Source organism: Lonchura striata, chromosome 4A, assembly GCF_050655825.1.
Source record: "Lonchura striata isolate lonStrDom1 chromosome 4A, ASM5065582v1, whole genome shotgun sequence".
NCBI lineage: Eukaryota > Metazoa > Chordata > Aves > Passeriformes > Estrildidae > Lonchura > Lonchura striata.
In genome coordinates, this window is record NC_140742.1 from 7,213,557 (window position 1) to 7,235,727 (window position 22,171).

Below are 22,171 nucleotides of genomic sequence, written 5' to 3' on the forward strand. Positions count from 1 at the left end.
TCAGCTTGGGGCCGACCCTCCCCAGCACTGCCTTAGGCCACGGGGCTGGGGTCTGGCACCCCGTGTGTCACAGAGTGTGGATGTCACAGTAACTCCTAGAGGAGGTGATTCTCCCAGCTTGCTGCTTTGCCAGGACGCAGCCCTGGGAGCTCACGGGGCGAATCCTCAGGTGATAACGCTGTTAACACAGCTGAGCTGCCCCATCTCTCCTCAGGGAGCTCTTCCAGAGGGGGCCTTACCCACGGTGGCTCTGGCACGAAGCTCTGGTGGGTTCCTGGGGTTAAGCCCAGCTCTGCTTCCCAGCCGGGTGGGCTGTGAGGGCGGCTCTCTTTGGAGTTGCTGGCTTAGCAACTTTTCTGCTAACCTCTGCTTTCCTGCTCCGCGACTGCCAGGGACTGTTTTCACAGCCATTCCTGTTTAACCCCCGCGCCCTCCGAGGCAGGCATGCCTCATTAGGTGCTGTCTAAAATGGGAGCAGGATGCAGTGAGAGATTCGGGGTCCCCAGGAGCACCCCACAAAGGAGAAGCTGCCACGGGCAGCAGCCCTGCAGCCTGCTCTGCCTTCCCACACGCTCCCTGTGCCGGGCAGTGCCATCTGCCAACAGCCCATCATTATTAGAAGGGAAAAAGCGGGGGGAATAGCATAATCAGCTCCCTATTAAATGGGGTAGAGGGCAGGCTTCAACCTGCAGGCGATAATGATATTTTGCCATTCACAGTGAGAAAGTTGCGCTGAACAAAACATGGTTATTATGTACTTGAAACTGCTGACATAAAGTGGTTGTGAAATGCTGGCTGCCAGACTGGGTCAAGTTAGGTCTTTGTTGAACAGCTTGGGCTTCTGAGGAGTGGAGGTCTGTGGAGTGGGAGACCCTGGGTAAACACTGCTGTGCTCAGCTCAGCTGTTTGCAGCAGCAGTGTCTCTGTCAGCTGCTGCTCAGAGAAGAATTGTGGTGAGGGGGTGAATATGGTCAGCACAGTCTCAATCACTTGTGATTGGAATGTGTTACAGGGGGCAAGTAAGCTGTTTTGGTTTGAACAGCATAAATGTAAGATTCTGAAAAATGTCAAACCCTCTTGTAAAGCTGTGTTTGAGAAAGAGGAGGAACTGAATAAAATCAGGAGAAAATGGGAAGTGATTTGTGCAAATTAATTATGAAACTTGCCCAGAGAAGCTGTAGCTGCCCCATTCCTGGACATGTTCATGGCCAGGCTGGATGGGGCTTGGAGGAAACTGGTCTAAGGAAGGTGTCCCTGTCCATGGCAGGGGATTGGAACTACATGATCTGTAAGATCCCTTCCCACCCAAACCAATCTGTAATTTTGTTACATGATTCTATTGTTATAGAGGGTCTGTAGTCAATGTTCAGTAGCTTATATACCGGGCAAGCAACTGTGGAGGTTACTTAAATTTGAGATTTGGGGTGCCAGAGCTTACCATCACACTTATTTTCTTGGCTGAAGGAAGTTTTGAGCTCTCTTTCACATCTGGAATGCATCTTGATTGCCAGAGAGTATAAAATGTGGAAGGAGCAGCAGCTCTGGATGAATTACAGTTGTGTCTTTCAGGTGTTGGCTTCAGATTTGGGAAGCAGTGGGAACTCCTGAGCTGGAGAGGGTTGAAAATCTCCTCATCCACCAAGCTCAAGCCAACAATGGTTTTTAAGGATTTTCAGAAATCCAGGATCTTTTGGAGAAAAGACCATCTTTGTGGTGCTCAGAGCTGTAAACTGGTTTCCCATGTGACTACCTTTAAATTATGAATCTTGTACAATGTTGTGGCTTCCTCCCAGTGTTTTGTGTTACAGCCTGGCTTTTGTGGGTGTGGGCAGACTAAGGAACCGTGCTGTTTGGTTCAATTTTCATAGAGATCCACAGCTTTTATTTTTACTTGGAGATTTTTCCTAGATATGTGTAATTTGCTGATGGCTTCACCTTTATTCCAGGATGCTCATGCTGCTGGAAGTGTCTGTTTATTCAGTGTTGTGTGTACAAATAGTGCTTGCTCTTTAGTTTGTGTCCTCTCAAACCTAATTTGGGTAAATGTACACACATTCACATGAGAAATTCTCATCAAACGTTTGCAGTTTGAAATGAGAGTGGGGTTTGTGCATTAGAATTAAACTCCTGGGGATTGAAAGAAGTAGAGAAAACCTAACCCAGAGGAAAGGGGAAGTGCCCAGACTGTATTTTTTTGCTCTGAGCACCTATCAAGCTAAAATAAATAAATGAATAAAACACAGTGCCTGAGCTGTGTGCTGTCTCAAGGCAGCCCTTTCTGGATGAGTCCCCCTCAGTGCTGCCTATTCATCACATCAGAACATTTTTGTTTCACCCAAACGTGTGATTGTGGCTGATGCTATTTTTTGTGCATTGGTGGGTGAGATGCTTTATTATTGCCATATTGGATTTTTTTTTCCCCCAGTTCTGTTAGATGTCTACCAAGTTTTGATTTGAGTTATTTTTGTTGTGTGCCCAGAGGCATGAACAGCCCATCCATAAATATTAGCATTGTTATCTCAGCTGGGAGGCTAAGGGTCACCTTCAGGAAAATGAGTTGGAATTGGTTCCTAACTTTTATTTCCCAGAGTGGATGGGGTCTGTTTCTAGCTAGAAGGGTTTCACTCATCCCTTGAGTGAAACTATATTGAAACTGAAAGGTTATTCAGTGTCAGCCCAGGGTCTTGCTCAGATTTTTTGTGGCTTGGTAACATCCCCAGGCAGAAAGCTGTGTGCAGGGTGAGCCATTTCCTCTGGTCACTCCATTTTCCTCCGGCCACGGAGACGTTGGAGTGGCTGACAGATGGGGATGAGCTTCAGGTTTTAGCAGCTATGCCTGGAGGTGGGAGGTGTGGTAACACATGTCCCATGTCCTGGGAGCCCTGCCACACTGGTGACCTCCTCTTGGTCATCCTCCTCCACGGAAGGCTCTGGAAGGAGAGAGGACCTGAGTGATGCTGGTGTAAGGATGCAGCACGGGACTGTGGTACCAAATTGGCTGATGTGACACTCCTGGTCCTCCCTCCTGTCCCTGCCTGTCCTGAAGTGACTTTTATGTCCTTTGAAGTGCCTATGGGGCTCTGACACTGTTGCAGCAGATGCCTTACTTCATTCTTAATGCCATTACCTCTTTAAGCTCGTGCCCAGTTGCAATCTCTTTTTTATGCTTAGGTAAATCCTGGTGTTTATCATAGTACTGCCTCGAGGAGGAAGAGCATAATTTTTTAAGAAAAGGAAGGAAAGAATACACCAAAAATTAATAGTAAAATCCATAAAAGGAAACTTAGCCGGGGAAGATGTGTCTTTACAAAATTGAATGGCCTGGAAACATATTGTACATTTCCAGACACTCGAGTTAAGGGCTCATTTAGAATATTTCAGATATACTGGAGTTTGACAGTTCTTTGGTTTCCACATCAAACAATCTGTAATTTATTGCCCCATATAGGGACTGTGTTTTTATCATATTGCATATTTTCTAGCCAGAAATCTAACTACCATATAAGCTCTTGAAAAAATAAACCCTTTGGGGATGGGAATCCAGGCAACATGCTTTCACAGACCCTGAGAAACTCCCTTTGATTTATTTCCTTGCAAATAAGGGGAAGACACAATTTCTTGGAGTATTACAGCTGTTCCCTCAAGCCGGGTCTCGCTGCCTTTCTTCATGTGCTTGGTGTAAAGACCCAGTCCTGCAGTGAGCCCCATGTGAAGGAGCCTCACGTTGCTCCTGGAGGGGTTTGCAGGAGGATGAGAACAAAATTTAGAAGTTTTACGAGGCAGTAAAACACACAGCTATACTTGGAAAGGAAAAAAAAAAAAAGGCAGGAGGCCCAGAGGTGTGAATGACCGAAGACAAAATAGACCTGAAGTTCACAAAAAAACCCATGTCCTGGCATTTCCAGAGCAGTGTTTGAAGCTGGTTTGATCAACCAATATGTCCCATATTTGTTTGTAGGTTTAATGGGCTGTTTCCCGGCGGCCTGGCTGCTGGGAGAGGGCATGGTGGAGGTCACCCAGAAGTTAATTTGGAAAGAGGCCAAAAGGCCACAACTTGATTGAATCAAATGTAAACAAAATAGGCCTGGGAACGGTGTGATGCCCTTGTGCCTGAGTCCCCTGCAACCTCTTGGCTCTAAATACAGAGTGGTGGAGCACCAGGGACCAGTGAGGAGGGTCTGACCCCACCATGGGGAGAGCAGCTCAGGGTGGCACAGGGACCTAGACCCTGCTCAGGGCACACAGGGAAATACAAAGTTTATTATGGGAGAGCCTGGGGAGCTAGGCACTTTGCAGGAATATATCTCCCCTTCAGAAAAATCCATTACTTTTGGTGGATTTGGTGAAAGTTTCCCTCTGCCTGCTAGGCTCTCTGAGGTTTATTATTCCTACTGTATTTTAATTCCCCAATCAGATGAAGCTGCATAATAATTAGAAAAATGTGCAAACTGCCAGATTGTTAAATAATGCAAGGCACAACACTAATCACTTGAAAATACAATATTTAAATTGCACCAAAGCAAGTCACTTTTGACTCATTTTCCACCTTCAATAAGTCAGCAGTACAGTGTCTGAAGTGCTGTATATATGCAATATAATCTATCAAGTCCTCAAAAGAAATGTTAATAAATACAATAATTACTTGGACACGCCTTTTGTTCATCATTATTAAATAGTTTGTAACAATTAAAATATTAAAACCGCATGTTGTTGAAAAGCAAGCAGACATTGCAATTATTTCTTACTAAGGCTATTAAATAAAATGACAGAAGATTTTTATTTTAATAAAAAAATGCATTTTAGAATGGATCAGTTAATTCTTCTTAGTACACAAAATAATATATAGCTCCACTGAGTCTAGACCTGGTATTTAAGTTCTGATTCCATTGTCCTTTTAGCTGTGCCTTGGCTCCCATTAATGCTGGGTAAATGCTCTCCCACTCTGTATGCAAGTGGTACTGACAGGATTTTGCCAGGGCAGTTAAATCAGCAGAAATGTGACCCTCAGTAATGAGAATGTAATTAAATCTGAGGGTATCTGACTGTCAGCTGACTTTTCAAACCCAAACCCCGTCTTTCCCTCTTCAGCAACACCTGCCTGGACCCTATGGCAAACCTCCAGGTGTATTGGGATTGTCGAGGGAGTGCTGTACCCACACTGAATATTTTTAAACTACCAGAGATTGTTTGTGCCTGGTGTTTCATGCCTGTTTTCAAACAGAAGTGTATCCTGGAGTGGCCTTATTTATATTAAGGGTTTCAACTTTGTGGCTTCAGCTCCAGCAGGAGACAGGTGCTTCAGGTGTGTCCTGGAGGGACCATCCTCCAACAATACTGTGGAAATCAGCTGTGGAAAAAAAAAACCAGACCAACACCTTTAAAGGAGATTAATTTGCTTTTGTGTCCTGAACATGCAGCTGATGCCCAGTGGTGCCTTAAAACAAACACCAGATATCCTGTACCAGAGTTGAAGTTTATCCTGTTGTGGAGGAAACAAACTTGAAGAAATCCTTGTAGAGCAAAACCTGGTGCAAGTGGAGCTATTGTTAGCAGATTAACAGTTAATTACAGTTATTCTGGGCCTGGTTAATTGTATCAGGTGTCACCTTGTGCTGTGACTTGGGCTGTAATTTAATCAGTGGATGTCTGAGGTAGGTGTCCTCCCTGATGGGCCCAGTTACAAAGGACACAGCTCTCTGGTGTTAATGGGATGTTAGGTAGTTTTCTCATGTTTTTCTCCAAAATTTGACTTAACGTCAAGGTTTTTAAAATGTGGTCCAGTCTGAGAGGGGACTGGGATTCAAAGAGTTAATCTTCATTTTTCGGAAGGTAACCTCTGGTCTTCTTGGCCGCAGAAGAAATCCAATGGCTTTTGTTCCCAAGAAAAAGCCTTGATAACAGTGTTACTTTTGATTCCAGTCTGAAGTGGTGTAAGACTGCTCAGTGATGATGTTCTCTGGGCAGGAGGAAAAGGCAGCACTGTCAGACCTGCTGTGGGCACAAAGGGCCAGCTCTGACAGGAATCTCCTTCTCCAGCCCAGGGCTGTGCTGTACAGGCAGGGTGGCACAAATGCCTGTGAGATTCCCACTCCACCCTGAGCTGCTTCGTGTGCTGGGCAGGTTGGAGCTGGGAATTTCCCCAGTGCAGTTCTGCCATTTCACCCAAGCCCTGTGTCTGCAGGGGGACAAGGCACACTTGTGGCAGTGAGACCATTCCCAGCCAGTGAGACCCTTTTGACCTGACTACATTGGGGCAGGTGTGAATACCCCACACGGCTCAGGAAGACTCTTGGCTAATGCTCTTGCTCACTAAACTCCTTAGCTTGGTTTTGGCCTGTAACTGGCTGCAGAGGCTGGGTTGTATTTTCATGCTCACGCTGCCAAAGTCCATGATGAGAAATGGCCCTTGCAGCACTTCGAACTGTGAGCAAGGAGAGAAGTTTGGGTTGCAGCAAGATTTGTTGTTGCCTGTGGCCTCTCTTGGCTGTACTGGCAGGAGTGATATTTAAGAGAAGGAAATGTGCTTGGCTGAGGACATGTGTAAGAAGATGCTGCTGATGCAGCCGGGTCAGCAAGGAAGCGGGAGGCAGCTGGCAGCAGGTGGGTGTTAGAGCCATCAACAAATACCCTGATGGGCAGGAAGTTACCTTTTATTTTTGGCAGGACCCCTTGAATGCCTCCTGCCTATGGGTGGGAAAGGAGTTTGCTGACCTTTTCCTGCAGCACATAATCTAAAAGCTGAGGGTGAGACTCACATAGGTGCATTTTAGGGCTTCCTTTGTGAGTGTTGTGTCGCACTGAGGGAGGATATAAAGTCACCAGCTTTGAACTTAATTTAAGCTCTGAGTTGCTTCAGCTGTTCAGATGGTGTCTGTAGATCTGCGTGTGGGAGAGCCACACCAGGCAGGGCTCCTCCTGCCTGCAGCTCCAGAGCCCTGAGCCTTGCTGTTGGGTGCATTCAGCATCAGTGATGGGTTGCACCCCAGTGTGTCAGCAGTGCCCATGCTGGAGCCTGGATGGTTGTTTCCTTATCCTGTTGGTAGACCTATCCTAGGTGCCATTTCTGACACTGGAAAAGTTGAGTCCTTGGAGGTTTTTTGCTTTTGCAAGCAGCATCCATGCTCTGAACACAGAGGAGAGCTGAGACCTTGCCTGGGAGCCAGTTCAGCCATCAGCTGTTAATTAGAGACCAGCTGCTTGATCCTGCCTAGCTAACAGGTTTGGGGGTGTTTGCAAAGGAGTCCTCCTCCCCCTGCCTGATTTAAGTCTCTGCTGAAATCAACAGCTTGATAATTAACCCCACGTTGGGGTTGTCTTGTCTGAGGGGAGATAACTGGCTTTTAAAGCAGCTGTTCAGTTCCCTGTGAAGCTCTGTGGACCAGGGGACATCTATCAGAACTGCTTGTAGTTGCTTTTTGGACTTCTAAAACCTTGAAGGGAGTGAATACAAAAGTGAAGCTTGGAAAGAGAAGCCCCCAGGAGGGCAGGATGCAGTCAGGGTGACTGAAGCTGGTATTCCAGCAGAAACCTCCATGCAACACAACACTGTGCACAAAAATACACGATTTCAGGAGCGCTTCTCCACTGGGAGCTTTTAGAGGAAAAGAAAAGCAGCTGGGACAGGGATTTGTGTTGCAGAAGGAGAAGAGGAATAAAAAAATCCTTCTGGCCCAGCTCTCAGCTTGCTGTTTCCTACCTGGTGCCAAGGGTGGGATGTTTGTCTCGCAGGCACAGCCGGAGAGCCGCCGCGTGTGCCGCAGCCGAGCCAAGAGGAAACTCCCAGCTGCTCCAACAGGCTGGGCTGGGCAGGAGGAGGCTGTGGGAGCCCCTGGCTGCTGCACCCCCTGCCTGGGTCACCTGTACAGAACCTGATCACCTGATCCCTTCTGAACCATGGGACTGTTACAGCAAATGGCTGGAGGTGGTGTGAGACCTGCACATCCTTCTAGGTGCTCTTGCATCCAGGGCACTTTCCATCCAGGACATCCCTGCTCAGATGTCTGAAGGATGTGCAATGAGGTGGTTGATGGCTCCACCTCTGCCTATTTTGTCTTGTGTCTTGTGCTTCTGTTTTGCTTGTTGTCTCATGTTCCATGGTGAGGTGCACTTCGGGCCTTCCTGAGTGGTGTTTGGATAGAAGAGCGGGGTTCTGCTCCAACAAAACTAAACAAAATATGGAAAATATGGATAATAGCAGTGATGGGTCCTGGCCCATGTAGGCTCCCACACCCCTCCTTCACTCAGCTGCCAATGCCCTGAGGGGTGGCTGCTTGAGAGGTGGAGAAATTGCTCATTTCTAGTGATGCAGAGCGAGTGGAAAGGAGAGGGGAAGGCAGCTGGAGCTACTGGTAGGAGACTGAGACACTTTATGGGGAGAAGGAGCAGGGATATGATGGCAGAAGAAGAACAGTGTGGAAAGGGGACAAGATACACAGCCCTTGCAGGTAATAAGAAAGGGAGCATCTTTGCAAAACCTTTTCCACCACCTTGACAGGTGTGGGTAGTTCATGTGCCTGATCAGCCTAGGCAAAGTGAAGAAGAGCTGGAAGGGGATGTTTGCAGTAAATAGCTGCATTCTTATGGTGCTTCTAGGGAAGTGGTAGCTCATGGAAGCCTTTCTGATCCTAAGAGGAATTGGTCCAGGCAGACTCCACCAAAGTGCTCAAGGCATCATCTATTGCCTAGTCCAACCATGTGTTTGATGATTGGCCTAATTACTGGGTTTTTGAGTTTGAGGAATGTCTATGTTTGATGGGAGCAAATGTAGGAAGGGATACTGAAGGGCCAGTGATAGTTAACACTTGGAAAGGCAAAACAGGAGAAAGGGCTATAGTAGCCCAAAGAGGAAAGCAGCATTTCTCCAGCATTGGCATTCATGTAGGGCTTAGGGGATGAGCCAGAAGCAGACAGGGACTGCCCAGGACCCCATCAAGCTGGGCTGGATCCCTCTGCCTTGCTCAGCACCCACACTGTCCTGTTCCTTCCTACAGCTGCACAAAAACAAGCCGTAAATAGCTGGGGTGGAAGGGGAAGGAACTGGATATAAGGTGAATGAGCTGATCATAAAGCCTGAGTAATCTCTTTTTCACATGTGCCTGGTGATGAATGAGCATTTGTTCAGGCCAGGGAAGTGACACCTCCCCTGCCTGGGGGACTGCAGACAGGAGCTGGTCCCTGTGCCTACCATGGTGCCAGCTGGGGCTTAACCTCCACAGGAGCATCCAGTCCTGGGCATCAGCCTGCCCTCACCAAACCAGAGCAATCCATAGTGCCTTGGAAGCCCCTTCTGCTTCCAAAAGAGATTTGTCCAGTGCAGACTCGTGTTAATTACTGCCAGCAGTTAGGAGTCTTTATCTGTCTTCCTTTACCCATAGTTATGTTGCCAGTTTGGATAGCTAATCTGGAATTAAGCTGATGATCCATAAAGTAGGGCCACCCTTTGGTCAATAATTCACTGCTGTCACCAGCTTCTTTGTGATGTCAGGAGAGTGACCAGGAAAAGTGATTTACTGGCAGCCAAGAGCATCTCCTCTGGAGCCTGTGAAGACAGCAAAGTGGGTCCTGCTGTGCTGGTAAACCCCAAGTGATGCATGGTAGGAATTTTTCCTGTTCCAGGTATTTTGAATGATAGAATTAAAGACTAGAACATGTTTATGGCTAAGGAGCCACAATATAAACTCAGAGCTATGGTTCACAACTTTAGTCAGCCACCACCATGGAGTGGTGCGGAGCCACAAAGCAGGAGTGACTCAAGATCAGTGTGTGGGGAGGGAATTCCAGGGCCATGCTTGCTCATGCTCAGAGCAGGCAGGAGGTGCTGTCTGGGGCTTGTTCTGCTGTGTTCAGCTCCAGTAGCACAAACCCTGTGATGTCTCAAAAGAGGCAACACAGGGAAATGCAGGATTGGCCTTTAGAGCAGCTGAGAAAATGGCCATGTCCAACTCATCATTTTTCCAAGCACTGAAAATTACTTTTCCATCTCCAAAGTCTGCTTTCACTTCATTAACTTTTGATTAGCGATCATTCTTTGTTCTGCTGAGTTTGAAGTAGGAGTTGAATGAGGAACAGGTTTCTTCCCTGCCATGTCTGTGCTGCCAAGGTGCAGCCAACTGGAAGGATCGTAAGGAAACCACAATTCAGATGTTCTCCTCCCAAAATGAGTTCTTCTGTCCATGGGCCAGCACTGTGATCAGAAGAGCAGTAGTGTGCTGCTGGTGTGCACACACTCATGTGTTTGCTCTTGCTAGACAGAATTACGGATCCTGGTATTTACAGATATTGTTTAAGTTTTAAATATCCTTATTTTCAAATAGAGTTTGGTGCTTGGAGCCAAGGAACACTGAGTTTTTCTGTAGTATGTGTTGCATTTTGCTGCTGCCCAGGAGGGGGAAGGCTCTCTGGAGCTTGGAAAGAAGCAATGAAAAGAATGATGCTGTTGATGTTGCACTGGGTTTGTGCTGGTGCACACTCCAGTGCCACCAAGGCACCTCTCAACAGAGTGGATAAACCTAAGGGAACTGGGTAATAGAAATGTGGTGTGGAGGGCACCAGCAATCTCATGAGGGTTGGTTAAATAATAAAGTATTTTCCAATAAAAGATAATTTTTTCCATGCTATTTCAAGGCCTAATAAGCAGAGGAAGTGGAGAGAATAGATTCTGCTGTTGCATGCTTGTGTATGATCAGGCCACCAAATTCAAAACACATGAGTTTTGAAAAAGTCCACAACTTCAGCCTTATAAAATGGGTTCTTTTCCCTGATTCTTGCCTGTGATCAGATAATGACCTTCGTAAGCAAAACAACCCCAGCTGTATTTCATAATGGGAATATACTTCTGTACATTGTAATGAGCTGTTAACAGGGAACAGTATCGTGTGAAAATCTGCACGTTTCCCATGATGCTGCCCTGATTCAAAAGCCACACATAAGTTATTTGGTATTGCAGATTTCAAGGTCAGGATTGGCCACATAAGATCTAGTTTTTCACCTCCAAAAACCAATGTTTTTAGCAGGCTGGAATTTAAAATAGAAAAGGCTGATCCATTGGGAATCTCAGGAGTTGTGAGAAGTACCTTGGCACCTGTGTCAGGTACTTGAAAGTTGGAGTGGGTGACAGGAGTGATGAAAGGGAAAATAACACCTTTGCTCCTCCAAAACTCCTCCTTACGAGGCTCCTGAAGGAAGGCATCCTGAGCTTTGCAAGCAGTTGTGAGCTGGTGAAATTCGCTGAGTTTTGGGAGGTTTCTAGCAGAGCCGAGAGCTTTTTTCACTGCTAGGATGAGTTCCCAGGGTTCCCTTCCTGATGCCAGGCAGCACATGGACACATGGCTGTGGCTCCAGAGTCATTTGTGCACTGAGCCACTTTTTCTGCTGGATGTGAATACTTGATTATTAAGCATATATTACAATTCTGATTATTATTTTAGCTGTAAGTTTAGTCTCCATCCTCTCCAGCTTTTTAGGTTTGATCGTATTCCAGAGGCTTACTAGAAACATGCAAAGAATTTCAGTGAAACTCTCTGGAACACTTGTTAAATTCTTTCAGTCATGCAAGCTAAATTAAATGACAGCTCTGTCCACCAAAAGATTACAAATATCAATCAGACTTCTCCCCTAAACTCATGAAGGAATTAAATGTTTTTCTAAAAGTCTTCTATTCCCCTTAATAATCTCTTTGGCTGTTCTCTTTACTTTACATGTTTTTGAAGTGTGTTGAAAGGGATGATTTTTGCCCTAAAGGAGCACAGTGCTTGTAGCTTGCTGACAGTATTTAATCTGAATTTGTGGGCACAATTTTGGGTATTGCTCAAATTGATATTTGCAATACTGTGGGCTTATTTCCAAAAGGAGAAAACAGCTATTAAACTGCAGTCCAAGAAACATGATGCTGAACTCTTTTCAGAGATGGGAGAATAATGATAAAAAAGTATGTTGCAGCTCCAACTGTGTATGTTGAAATTGGAAAAATAGGACCAGGTGGGCTCAGTGGGCTGGTGGGATGGGGAGCTCTGAGTAAAGTGGTTGTAAAGAATGAGGAGTTAAAAAGATTTCAGCATACAGTGGCTTGTCCAAGACAAGCTGAGTCATTACCCCGTGTTGCTGCATCTGTTTTTGTCTGGTCACTGTAGAGTTATGAACAATTGTGTAAATCACGCTGGGGTGCCCTGGGGAGCTTTCTTAGCAGGAAGGCTCAGCACACCGTTCCCATCTGCCCTGAGTTTTAAGGCCACAAGACAAGCCAAACAACAAAGATGGACACGGGAGCCAGATGTGACTGCCAGTGTCCCTCGGAGTCCCTCCTGCCCATGCCCTGGCACTGCCCACCCTACCCACCCAGAGGGTCATGGCTGGAAAGGGATGAGGTTGGAAAGAAAACTGGTGGACACGGGATCTGTTAGAGCTTGGGGGAGTTTCTTGCCGTGGTGCTTGTGTGGATGGGGGAGGAAAACCCTGCAGCCCCCCCGGAGGTGTGGGGATGCCAGCGCCCGGCCTCCCACGCAGAGTGCTCCAGCCTACATCAGCTATCTTACAGTGTATTTTTGCCATTATGGTTTAACAGAGAAGAGCAGATATGACAGTAAACTCTTACAGCTGGGTGAGTTGTGATTAAGTTAAAGCTATCTCACTGTTACATACTACTTTGGTGATCACCAGAATGTGTATTTTCCTGCCTCTTACCATGTGCTTTAAACCACAAGACATGAATAAACTGTAATGTTAGGGTGCAGTCAGCTCTGCTTGCTATTTAAGGATGGGGAATCTATGTTCAGTACACCAAATATAATTTCATAAAGCATGCAAACCATCAGGGAGGTTGTGGAATGGTTGATGAGTGGGACTAGGGCTGCTGCTCTGGATGAAGATGAGACATCCAACAGCATTCCTGGGTCTGGATATACCATTGGAGTGGAGAGGAATTCCCACCCCATGCCTGGTCTCCTGCTAACTCTTCCAGTAGGTTTTGTGTCATGGGCTCTATTTCTCCCACAGGCAGCAGCAAAATTTAATTGAACCTCTCTATAGTTATCAGCAGCTGGGGAGGGCGTGCCTGAGGATGGAGCTTTTCTCCTGGCAAAGGAAAGAGCAGTGTGGCAAAGGGATGTCACGTTCCCTTGATCCAAAGTTGGGGCCCACGTGATGTTTCTCAGAAAGTTCCTGTTTTATTGTGGCTACAAAGGCATAGAAATTAAGCTGCTAATTTATGGCATGCCAAGGAAAAAAGTAGTACTACAAGAAATGCTCAGTTATTTTAATGTTTGAAAACGCACAATTGAAAAATCCTGATCTTCCCTTGCCTCCCACTGAGCTTATTAAATCTGAAAATATCCCAAAGCTTAATTCTCTCTGCCAGAAAGTTCCTCTGCTCTTTTGGGTAAGTCATGAAAGCTGTGTCGCCTGGGCTGCGCAGTGGGGTCCCGTCTGGCTTGCTCTGGTCCTGGGATGCAGAGGGAGGATCCCAGAGGGGCAGTGAGGATCCCACAGGGCAGTGAGGATCCCAGAGGGGCAGGGAGGATCCCACAGGGCAGTGAGGATCCCAGAGGGGCAGCGAGGATCCCACAGGGCAGTGAGGATCCCAGAGGGACAGCGAGGATCCCACAGGGCAGTGAGGATCCCACAGGACACTGAGGATTCCACAGGGGAGTGAGGATCCCACAGGGCACTGAGGATCCTGCTGCTGAGCAGTCGTGGCCCCTTCCAGCACGATGGGTTTGGGTTTTGGCAGTGGTTCTGGCTCTGAGCTGCTGTGTGCTAATTTAGCTGCTGTTCATGGCAGAGCCTCATTCCACCTCAGCTGGGGGCTGCTGGTGGCTGGGGCTTTGTTTGGAGGAGCAAAGTGCAAGTGATGGGGTAAAGGCTTGGCTGGTTTCATGTTTGGCTCCTGGGCCAGATCTTCCTGCGCTACCCCCAGCACTGCACTTGCCTTTTTGTTGGTTATTTTTTTGTGGTTGCACCATATTCTGGGAGAAGCCTGCAAATGTCTAAACAAAGTAAAATTCCTGAAAAGTGAACGTAACCAGCCTGAGCCAAAGCCTGTTGGAGGCCATGAAAGCACATCCCCTGAGCTTTGGGATGAGCTGCTTTTTGCTGCCTGCCATGGGTGTGGGCTCAGCCAGCCTGGTTCTCACACCAGACAGACTTTGGCACATGCCAAGGACAGCTCTGCTGCAGCTGGGGAGCTCCAAGGGGTCTCACATGGAGCCATTTGTTTTTCATTACGTTATGCTCCTCTAATATAAACTCTAAGGTATGTGGACATTGCTGTGGACAGGGCGAGCCAGATGCCAAAGGCATTCCTCCAAGGCTGTATAAACTTCTGGAGATAAATATTTTAAAAACTGTTTTCTGAGGCTAGCATAATAGTTTAAAAATACAACCTAGATTCCAGATATTAAAAAAATGCCTTGCAAGGCATGCATATTGCTGCAAGAGATGGAAATAACCAAACCCCTGAAGCATGTGGAAAGCTCCCATTTTGCAATATCTTCTCTGTTACTTTATCCTTTTCTTGTTTGTTTTATTTTTTTTTTTCTTTCCCTTAGCACTGAGATTAAATTCAAGAAGCTTTTAACAGCAGAGTGGCAGTGATAGAAATTTTCAGCATATATTAACTAGCTGACTCACACTTTTTCAAAGGGGATCTGGGTTTATGATGGAGTAGCTGGCTGCTTTCAGCAACAGCAAAATCAGGAAATCAGTGAAGAGAGGAAGCTGATAGTTTATAATGTGTCTAATCCCTCTGTGTGCTGAGATGGGAGTGTGGGGAGCTCCCACCCATGTTTGGAAAGTGGTCCTGACCCCGTGCTCAGGGGAAGCCTTCAAGTCCCTGTCTCAGGGATCTGCAAACTCTCACTGCTACTTAGGACCCAGCTTTAAAACATCCTTTAAAAGATGCTTTCATTGCATCACTTCGCTGTCCCAAAAACTTTCACTAGCATCCTCTGTGCCTCAAGAGTGAGAAATGAGATTTTTAGGTTATGTTTGTGGGGCCCATACAGACCTGAGAGATCTGCCATTTCCTTTCATGTGTTACATCTAAAATGGGAGAGAGAGGGTCCCTGAAAGTAGTGACATTCCCTGAACAGAGGCTCCTCTTGCTTCTGTTTTTCCCCTGTCTGGCCTACCTTTGGACCTGTGTTTTGTAGCTGACCCCGGAGCTTTGGGGACACTGGGGTCTTGCAGGGCTCATGTGATTCTCGCTGGGCAGAAGCCGAAGGGCAGAATGACTCAATGTGGGTTTGCCTCCTCCTTTTATTTCTTCCACTGAAGTTTTTTATGCAGCTTTGTCTGTGAATGAACCTGAGCTCCCCGGTGCTTTGGCACAAGGAGTGTGCTGGGGTCTGGTCCCACTGTCCTGGCCCCACTGAGTGTTGTGCCACCCGTGTCAACCGCTCCCCCAGCGAGTGAGGTGAAGCAGCTGAGTGACTGTGGCCCCTCTTGTCTTTCAGCTGCTCAGAGGGATGACTTTGCCCCGTCAAAAAGCTCCAGGAAAAGCCACAGAGGAGGAGGAGGAGAGCGGAGACTGCGACGATGAAGATGAGTGCGGCGGAGGCTCTGGGGATGGAGAGCTGCGAGTGAGGAACCAGCTCCGGTTCTTAGCAGGTGATGGGGATGTGCTACTGCAGCAGCTGCCCCTCTGTGGGGTGCAGGTTTAGGTGCTGCTGTGGGGAGCTGCTCCCTGCTCAGGTGGAGTCGCTGCAGGCACCCCCAGTGCCACAGCCCAGAGCTGCAGACACCCAGAATGGCGCTGGCTGGCCGTGGTGCCAGTCAAGGCAGCAGCTGGAGAAATGCTTCTGCTTCTCCAGGCTGGTTCTGTAGGGGTGTACTGAGTGCAGCCCATTGGAGAGGATTTGAGGCAAGTTGAAATCTGATGTAGGTGCCAGGGTCACCCTCTTCTCTCCTTCTCACTGCTGCCTGCAATCTTGAGGTTCGAGATGAGTTTCTCATCTTCCTGGAGGGCACCAGAAAGTCAGGAAGGCTTGTCTGACTGCAGCAAATGATGGTTATTTCTGATGTAGGGTTTAGAAACCCCCAATGATTTTTTGCAAATACCTCAGGCTTATTTTGCAGAAGTGATCTAGGTACTTGGGAGCCTAAAAATTGCTTTGCTTGCCATTGTTGTGTCATGTCCTTGGTTATTCTGAAAACAGCCCTGAGGCACTCCTGATGTTATTAATGAGGCAGCCCCTGGTCACTCACTGGGAGAAGAGAGCAAAGGACCAATTGTGACTTGGGCAGTCACACGTGCTGCTGGTGTGGGCCTTCTCCTAGGCCCCCTGACCACTCTGTGGAGCCCAGCAGCATCACTTGGTTTGCTTGTGTGAGGAAGCCCAGGCTGTTGGAGGCTGTGTCCAGCAAGGATGAGCAGTGCTGGATGTTCTCTGTGGGCTGGAGGCTTGGCCCAGTTCATACTGGTTCCAGTCCTACACTGTGCTCTTTGAGAGACCAGACAACTGAACCTGGATAAAATCAGCTTTGCAGCTTTGAAGTTTAAAAGGCAAATTTGGGCTCCTAAACGAAGCACAGATGTTTATAAACTCCCTCCCGTTGGTCTGGGATAATTAAAATATCCTTAATGAAGTGAGAGCTGAAATATTAAATGCCAGTCTCATATCAAAGATTATTGACACATTATGTAAAATGCATAAAATACATATATTCAGATACTAAGTAAGGGAAAGAAAAGACTTTTCAAGTCCTCCACTCCAAGTCTGAAAGGGAAACATAGACTTTTGAGAGGGATAAAGCACAATTTCATCCAAGAACTAAATAACAAAGTTCATGTTAAAGAAATACAGGTGATTCACAGTGTCCTGTGCTGAGAGCAGAGATACGTGTTTCATTTTCCATGATCTTTGTGTCACACCTTGATGTTATTTTTAATGTGTTTCTAATTTCCTCTTAAAGCCTTCCCCACACTATCATCAGTGATCTCTGAAGTCAGGTATATGATCCTTTCTTCCTTATTGTGCCTCTCTGGGCTAGTTTAATCACTGTATTGATCTCCCTGGTAACTTGCCCCCCTTGTCACTGTGGTGCAGGAACATCCAGCAGGAAAGGAGGATTTGTCCTCCTCTGCTGCTCTGCTGGAGGGTATTTGTTGCTGCCTTTGCTATGGGATGGGTAAATATTAACTTTAAAGCAGTTGTGTCTCTGGGGCATGGGGCTCCTGGCAGGTAAAATCTTTCAGGTTGCTGAGAGTGTGGAGTTTGTCCAGCAGTGCTTTAAGGCACTGACTGAGCTCAGAGAGCATGAGCTGTGCTGTCAGGGAGACTTTCTTCCTTCCTTGCCTATGCTCTTTTTTTGTGTTTTGCTTTAGAGCAGAGAGGTGAAGCTGATATGACAGTGACAGAATCCTATTTGGTTGGTATTGGATATAAAGTGTGACTCTGTTCAAGTTTTATGTTGGAAACCAGCCCAGGAAAAATTGCTGATGGTGTGGAAATACTCACTTTCAACATTTTTGAGAATGATATTTCTTTTTACTTTGAAAGGGTATTTTTCAATTAATTTTTTCCATCATATCACATGTACATAGCAAGAAATAAAAGGGATCAGAAACCATTCCACATTCCCCCCCAACTTCCACAAATTCTAAATTTTAGGGTAGCATGTTGATTTGAAATGATGCCAGGCTTTGAAATCTGGAAATAATTTACAAAATGAGCTTTTACATTTAATGTGGCTTTATCTCTGTCCTTCCCAAGGTGGTTACCCTGTAATAAAGGCAGAAGGGACTGGGAGTGGCTGGGGTTGTGTTTCTGAGCCCCTGGTTTCATCCCCTGCTGGATGCTCTGAGTGTTAAGGCAGGAACATGGATGGCAGGCTGTGTTGCAGTGCAGTGGTCAAAGGCAGACCCCCATCTGGGCATGTTTGAGTCCTTCTGCTGACCCTCGAGGTCTGCAGTCAGGGGGCACAGTTTGGGGCTTTTCCCTCCTTTTCTCAGGTGCTTTGTTCAGGAAATTGTTGAGGAATTGTTCCTCCTTCGTTGAGGAAATTGGCAGTGGAGAACTCCTCCCTTCCAAAGGGTTTCCCAAGCCTTGCAGATGGACTTGGTGATGCCTTGAGGAGGAGGAGAGGTGAGTGCCTTGGGCTGGCACCACTTTTGGCTGTTGGTTGAGTGAAAACATTGGCAGAGTTTGCCACCTCTGAGGTCTTTGCATCTCTCTGAGGCAGTGGGATTTTCTCCTGCTCCCAGCCATGGGTGCCACTGGTCCTGCCAGATAACTGCAAACATCTGCTGAGCACTGGCCTCACCAAGATGTCCCCTCAGAATGTTTTGAAAATAAAGAGATAAAAAAAGAGCAAAAGAGAGGGAAAAAAAAAAAGTCAGTCTAAAATACAGACTAGTTTTGATTTATCGCCTGTTGTATAAAATGTAACCTTTGTTTCCTATTTATAATGAGCCTGTAGTAACTGGACAGTCAACCTAAACTTTAATGATTTAAACATACTTGTAAACTGTCAAGTCAAAAGTTTGTGAGTGACTATAAACATATGTTGGTGAGCCCTATATGCTAATAAATTCATTATTATGTTGCCCCAGTGGGAAACACGGAGATGGCAGGCTTTTTTTCATGATAGGTCTTTTATTGTTTGTCACATCTGCAACACATTAAGGGTTTTGAAGGCAGATGATGTTTACAATAAGGGGGAGGGCTGAAAAACCTCCCAGCTCAGAGAAGAGTGCATCCTGTTTGTCAATGGAGTACCCATGGAGCCGGCACCCTGGCCATGCAGCTCTAAAAATAGAGCTCTGTACATACACACACGTATATTTATGCCACTCCAATGGCAAAGCATGTCTGCAAATGAATTATAGTATTTCCCCCCAAATTATGAGTCAGTGCAAATGTCTTCCAGGCTGTGTGATGCAGACATGTGCTCACAGCCTGCTGGGATCAGCACCAACCAGGCACCCAAAAGAAAAAGAGCTTGGGGTGGTTGGTGCTTGGCTGATGCTCCAGCCAGCCACTAATTAGCTCACCTCGGGTGTGCTCACTCCAGATGCCACCTGGAACCAGAGAGGTTGTTTCCAGGGAGCCTGAAATTAAAATATGGATGCTGGGCAGGCTCCTGTGCCAGGTGTGGGCTTTATTAAATGCTGGGGGAGAGGAGGTGGAGGCGTTTCAGGGCTTTGCAAAGGTGGTTTAGTCCAGCTCACCTGTGCCCCTGGGCTTCTCACAATCTTTTCTGGGAGGAAAATACCTGTTTTAGTAGCTGAAGCACCCAGAGAACATTCTGAACAATCCAGCAACTTGGGGAGGGGGTTGGGAGTTTGAGGGGAAGATTTACTCTTCCAAAATATCTGTGTTAGGCAGCAGCAAAAGTTGTCTTGGGAACAGATGGATTTGGCAGAATTAAGTAGAAATAGCTTGTCCTGGGAAGGGAAGTTGGCCTCATCCCATGAGATATGTAAGGATAAATGTGTGCAATAAAAATATATAAAGATGGCTCTGGAAGTTTGTGTGTGTAAAACAGCTCCCCTGCCTGGCTGCTCCTGCTGCAATAACCTGCAGTTAGTTTTGCTGTCCCTTGGCTATTTCTAAGCTCCCAAGGAAGCCCCAGGTTTTCCTGCACCTTGCCCATTTGCTGCCAGACCCTTTGTGGGTTTCCAGCAATTCATGACATACCAAGGTGCTTTTTGAAAGATCAGCAGTCTTCCCCTTGACCTACCCAGATCTGTAACTCTTTAGTGACTCCTAGTTTGCTTTGCCACTGATTTATCCTCTTGGCAGAGATTTTTTCTGAGCGCTCTCATCATCATCACATTGCAGACTTGAATATTGCCTCTGAGCTGGCCAAGTGGGGTGTTTTCCCAGGTGGAAAGGCTGTTTGTTGGTAGTCCTTTTTCCATGTTATAAAGGTGTAGTTGCTTTCAAGTGGGAATTTGGGATGCATGTCACAGGGCAGGGGAGGTCTCTGTGTGTGTGTGGTGGCTGTGCCCTGTTGGGCACAGAGTGGGACCCCTGTGTTCTGTGTCTTGGATCATGTTTTTAGAAGCTGCTCTGAAACCTGTGAGTTGCAACTTTCATCCTGTTCTGCTTTCAAACAGCTCCCAATGCCCAGAAAAGCATTCCATGTCTTAGAGTGCTGTAGATGGTCCTACAGCTCAGCCTTTGGTGACCTTCCTCTCCTCCCCCTGTCCTCTCCTGGGTTTATTTCAGGAAGGTTCCATCAATCCAAGCTCCCTCCCTGGGGCTGCTCATTTTGGGGGTCTAACACGTACCAGGGGTTTCCCTGTCAAGGTGGTGGCTGTGAATGGCAGAGGGGGAGGCCAGACAAGGTCACCCTGGGTGCTGCCCTCCTGGTTTCTGCTGCTCATTTCTGTGGGAAAAGTTCCTTAGAAATGAGCATTTGTGCTGGAAAAGGGGATGCTCCCAACCTGGGAATAGCAATCAGAGTCTGCCAAGGCTCACTCCATGTGTGTGCTGGGAGACAGATGAGCACCAGTTAAAATATTTACAAGATCGTGCATTCCCATCCTTTGTGGGAATAAAGAGCAGTGATCCCTGCTCTGCCAATGCCTCCAGGGTGCCCCTATCCCAGCACCTGTATCTGCTGATGCTGCTCTGCTCCATTTCCAGCTGGCTCTCGGGCTGTTCATCCCTCTCTGTGCATTGTTCATCCCTCTGCATTCTCAAATACCCGAATGACTTCTGAAATACTCTTTCCACAGGTGGGAGAGATTCCCATCTGTGTGGGTTTTGCTGACAGTGCAGGGCCACGTGGCTGTTGTCCCATCCTGATGAACAGCCTGCAGGCTTGGATGGTCCTGCTGACAAATATCATGTACAGTACCAACATTCCCTGTGCATGGCTCTGCTCAGCCTCCAGCAGGGCTGGCCTTGTCCTTGGGTGAGGTGGGTTGGATTGACACAGCATCCTTCCCGTGGGGTTTGCTATCTGCTGAAAGCTTTAGGGCTCCTAACTATCATTTTAGTAGCAGAAAATTACTTTTTTTTTTAAGCTTTTTTTTTTTTCTCCAAAGAGAGTGCTGTTGAATGCTTGACTGAAGCAAGGATAGCAGAAACATGCTGTTTTACAAGACATTCATCCTGTCCCAGGGTGAAAAAATGACAAGGCCAAACGTCAGCTAGATTATACTGATGGAAGAGATGGAATTGCACTGACTAAAACAGTGCAATAGTCTGATTATTGCTTTTCTATTTCAAATGTTTGTGTTTATTGAGTTTTACTTTTAATGAAGATCTGGTTTAAAGTCAAGAATTCATCATCATTGTCTAAATAAAAGCTAAAAGATGGAGAGGGAGTTACATGTAGCAGTTGACTGACCCTCTAATTGAGTGGCAGGTTCATTAATTTACTTCTGACGTCAGCAAAAAATGATTTTTTTTATTGACAGACTGAGAAAATTATTGGTGGTGTTTGGAGAAGGACTTGCTCATAGCATCCTTCAGCTGGCTGTGTTGCTTTAACTCTTGCAGGCCTCACACTATACACAGTGTGTACATTTTGAAGGGTTCTTGTGACCTCTGTGCCCTAAATCCCTCCAAAGAAACACTAATTCCATAACTGACAAAGTAGGAAGTCACCTATCAGAATCTGTGCTTTGAGAAAAGCTACATATAGGCAAAAACCATCTATGGAAGCAGCAAGTAAATCCACTGGACATATTAATCCCGTAGTTCTATCTTTTTTGTTTGTTTCAATTTCACTTCATTTTTAATTTTTTTTTTTTAACTTTTTCAGTGTTGTGCTTACAGATCCAAGTCCATCTGAGCAATTTTTATCTGGCATTTTTAGGACTTCCTCTGCCTTGGTCCATTCAGACCCAAAGCAAAGAATGATGTACCATTTTTTAAAAAGCTGAATCAAAGGAAGGGGATCTTCATAAATCACATGATGCATCACATTCCCAGTGTGAGCTGGTCCAAATCCTTCTTTTGGAAGGTCTGGCTGGTCTGTGGGCTCAGTGTGGGGTGAGGCTGAAGGGCTGGAAACACACTAAAGGTCAGATGAGATGGTGCCTCTGCTATAACACCTAAAAATGTGCCAAGGTCTTTGGGAACCTGGGACTGCTCATCACTCCCAGATGTTTATAATGCCAGTCTGCTGGCAAAAGACTCACCCTCTAGTTAGCCTGCAAGTTTGAATAACAGTTTGTACTATGCCAGGGTGTCTAAGGAGATACTTTTCAACAGTGTAATTT

The 22,171-nt window shown here is 46.5% G+C and overlaps 1 protein-coding gene across 1 annotated transcript in view; it reads left to right on the forward strand.

Annotated features, from left to right (window-relative positions):
• GPC3 (glypican 3) overlaps window positions 1-22,171 on the forward strand; it is a 139,613-nt gene that overhangs the window by 98,251 nt on the left and 19,191 nt on the right. The window contains exon 7 of the mRNA XM_021548345.4: window positions 15,447-15,600. Within this exon, the coding sequence (XP_021404020.3) occupies window positions 15,447-15,600 (154 nt within the window). The remainder of the gene's footprint in view (window positions 1-15,446; window positions 15,601-22,171) is intronic.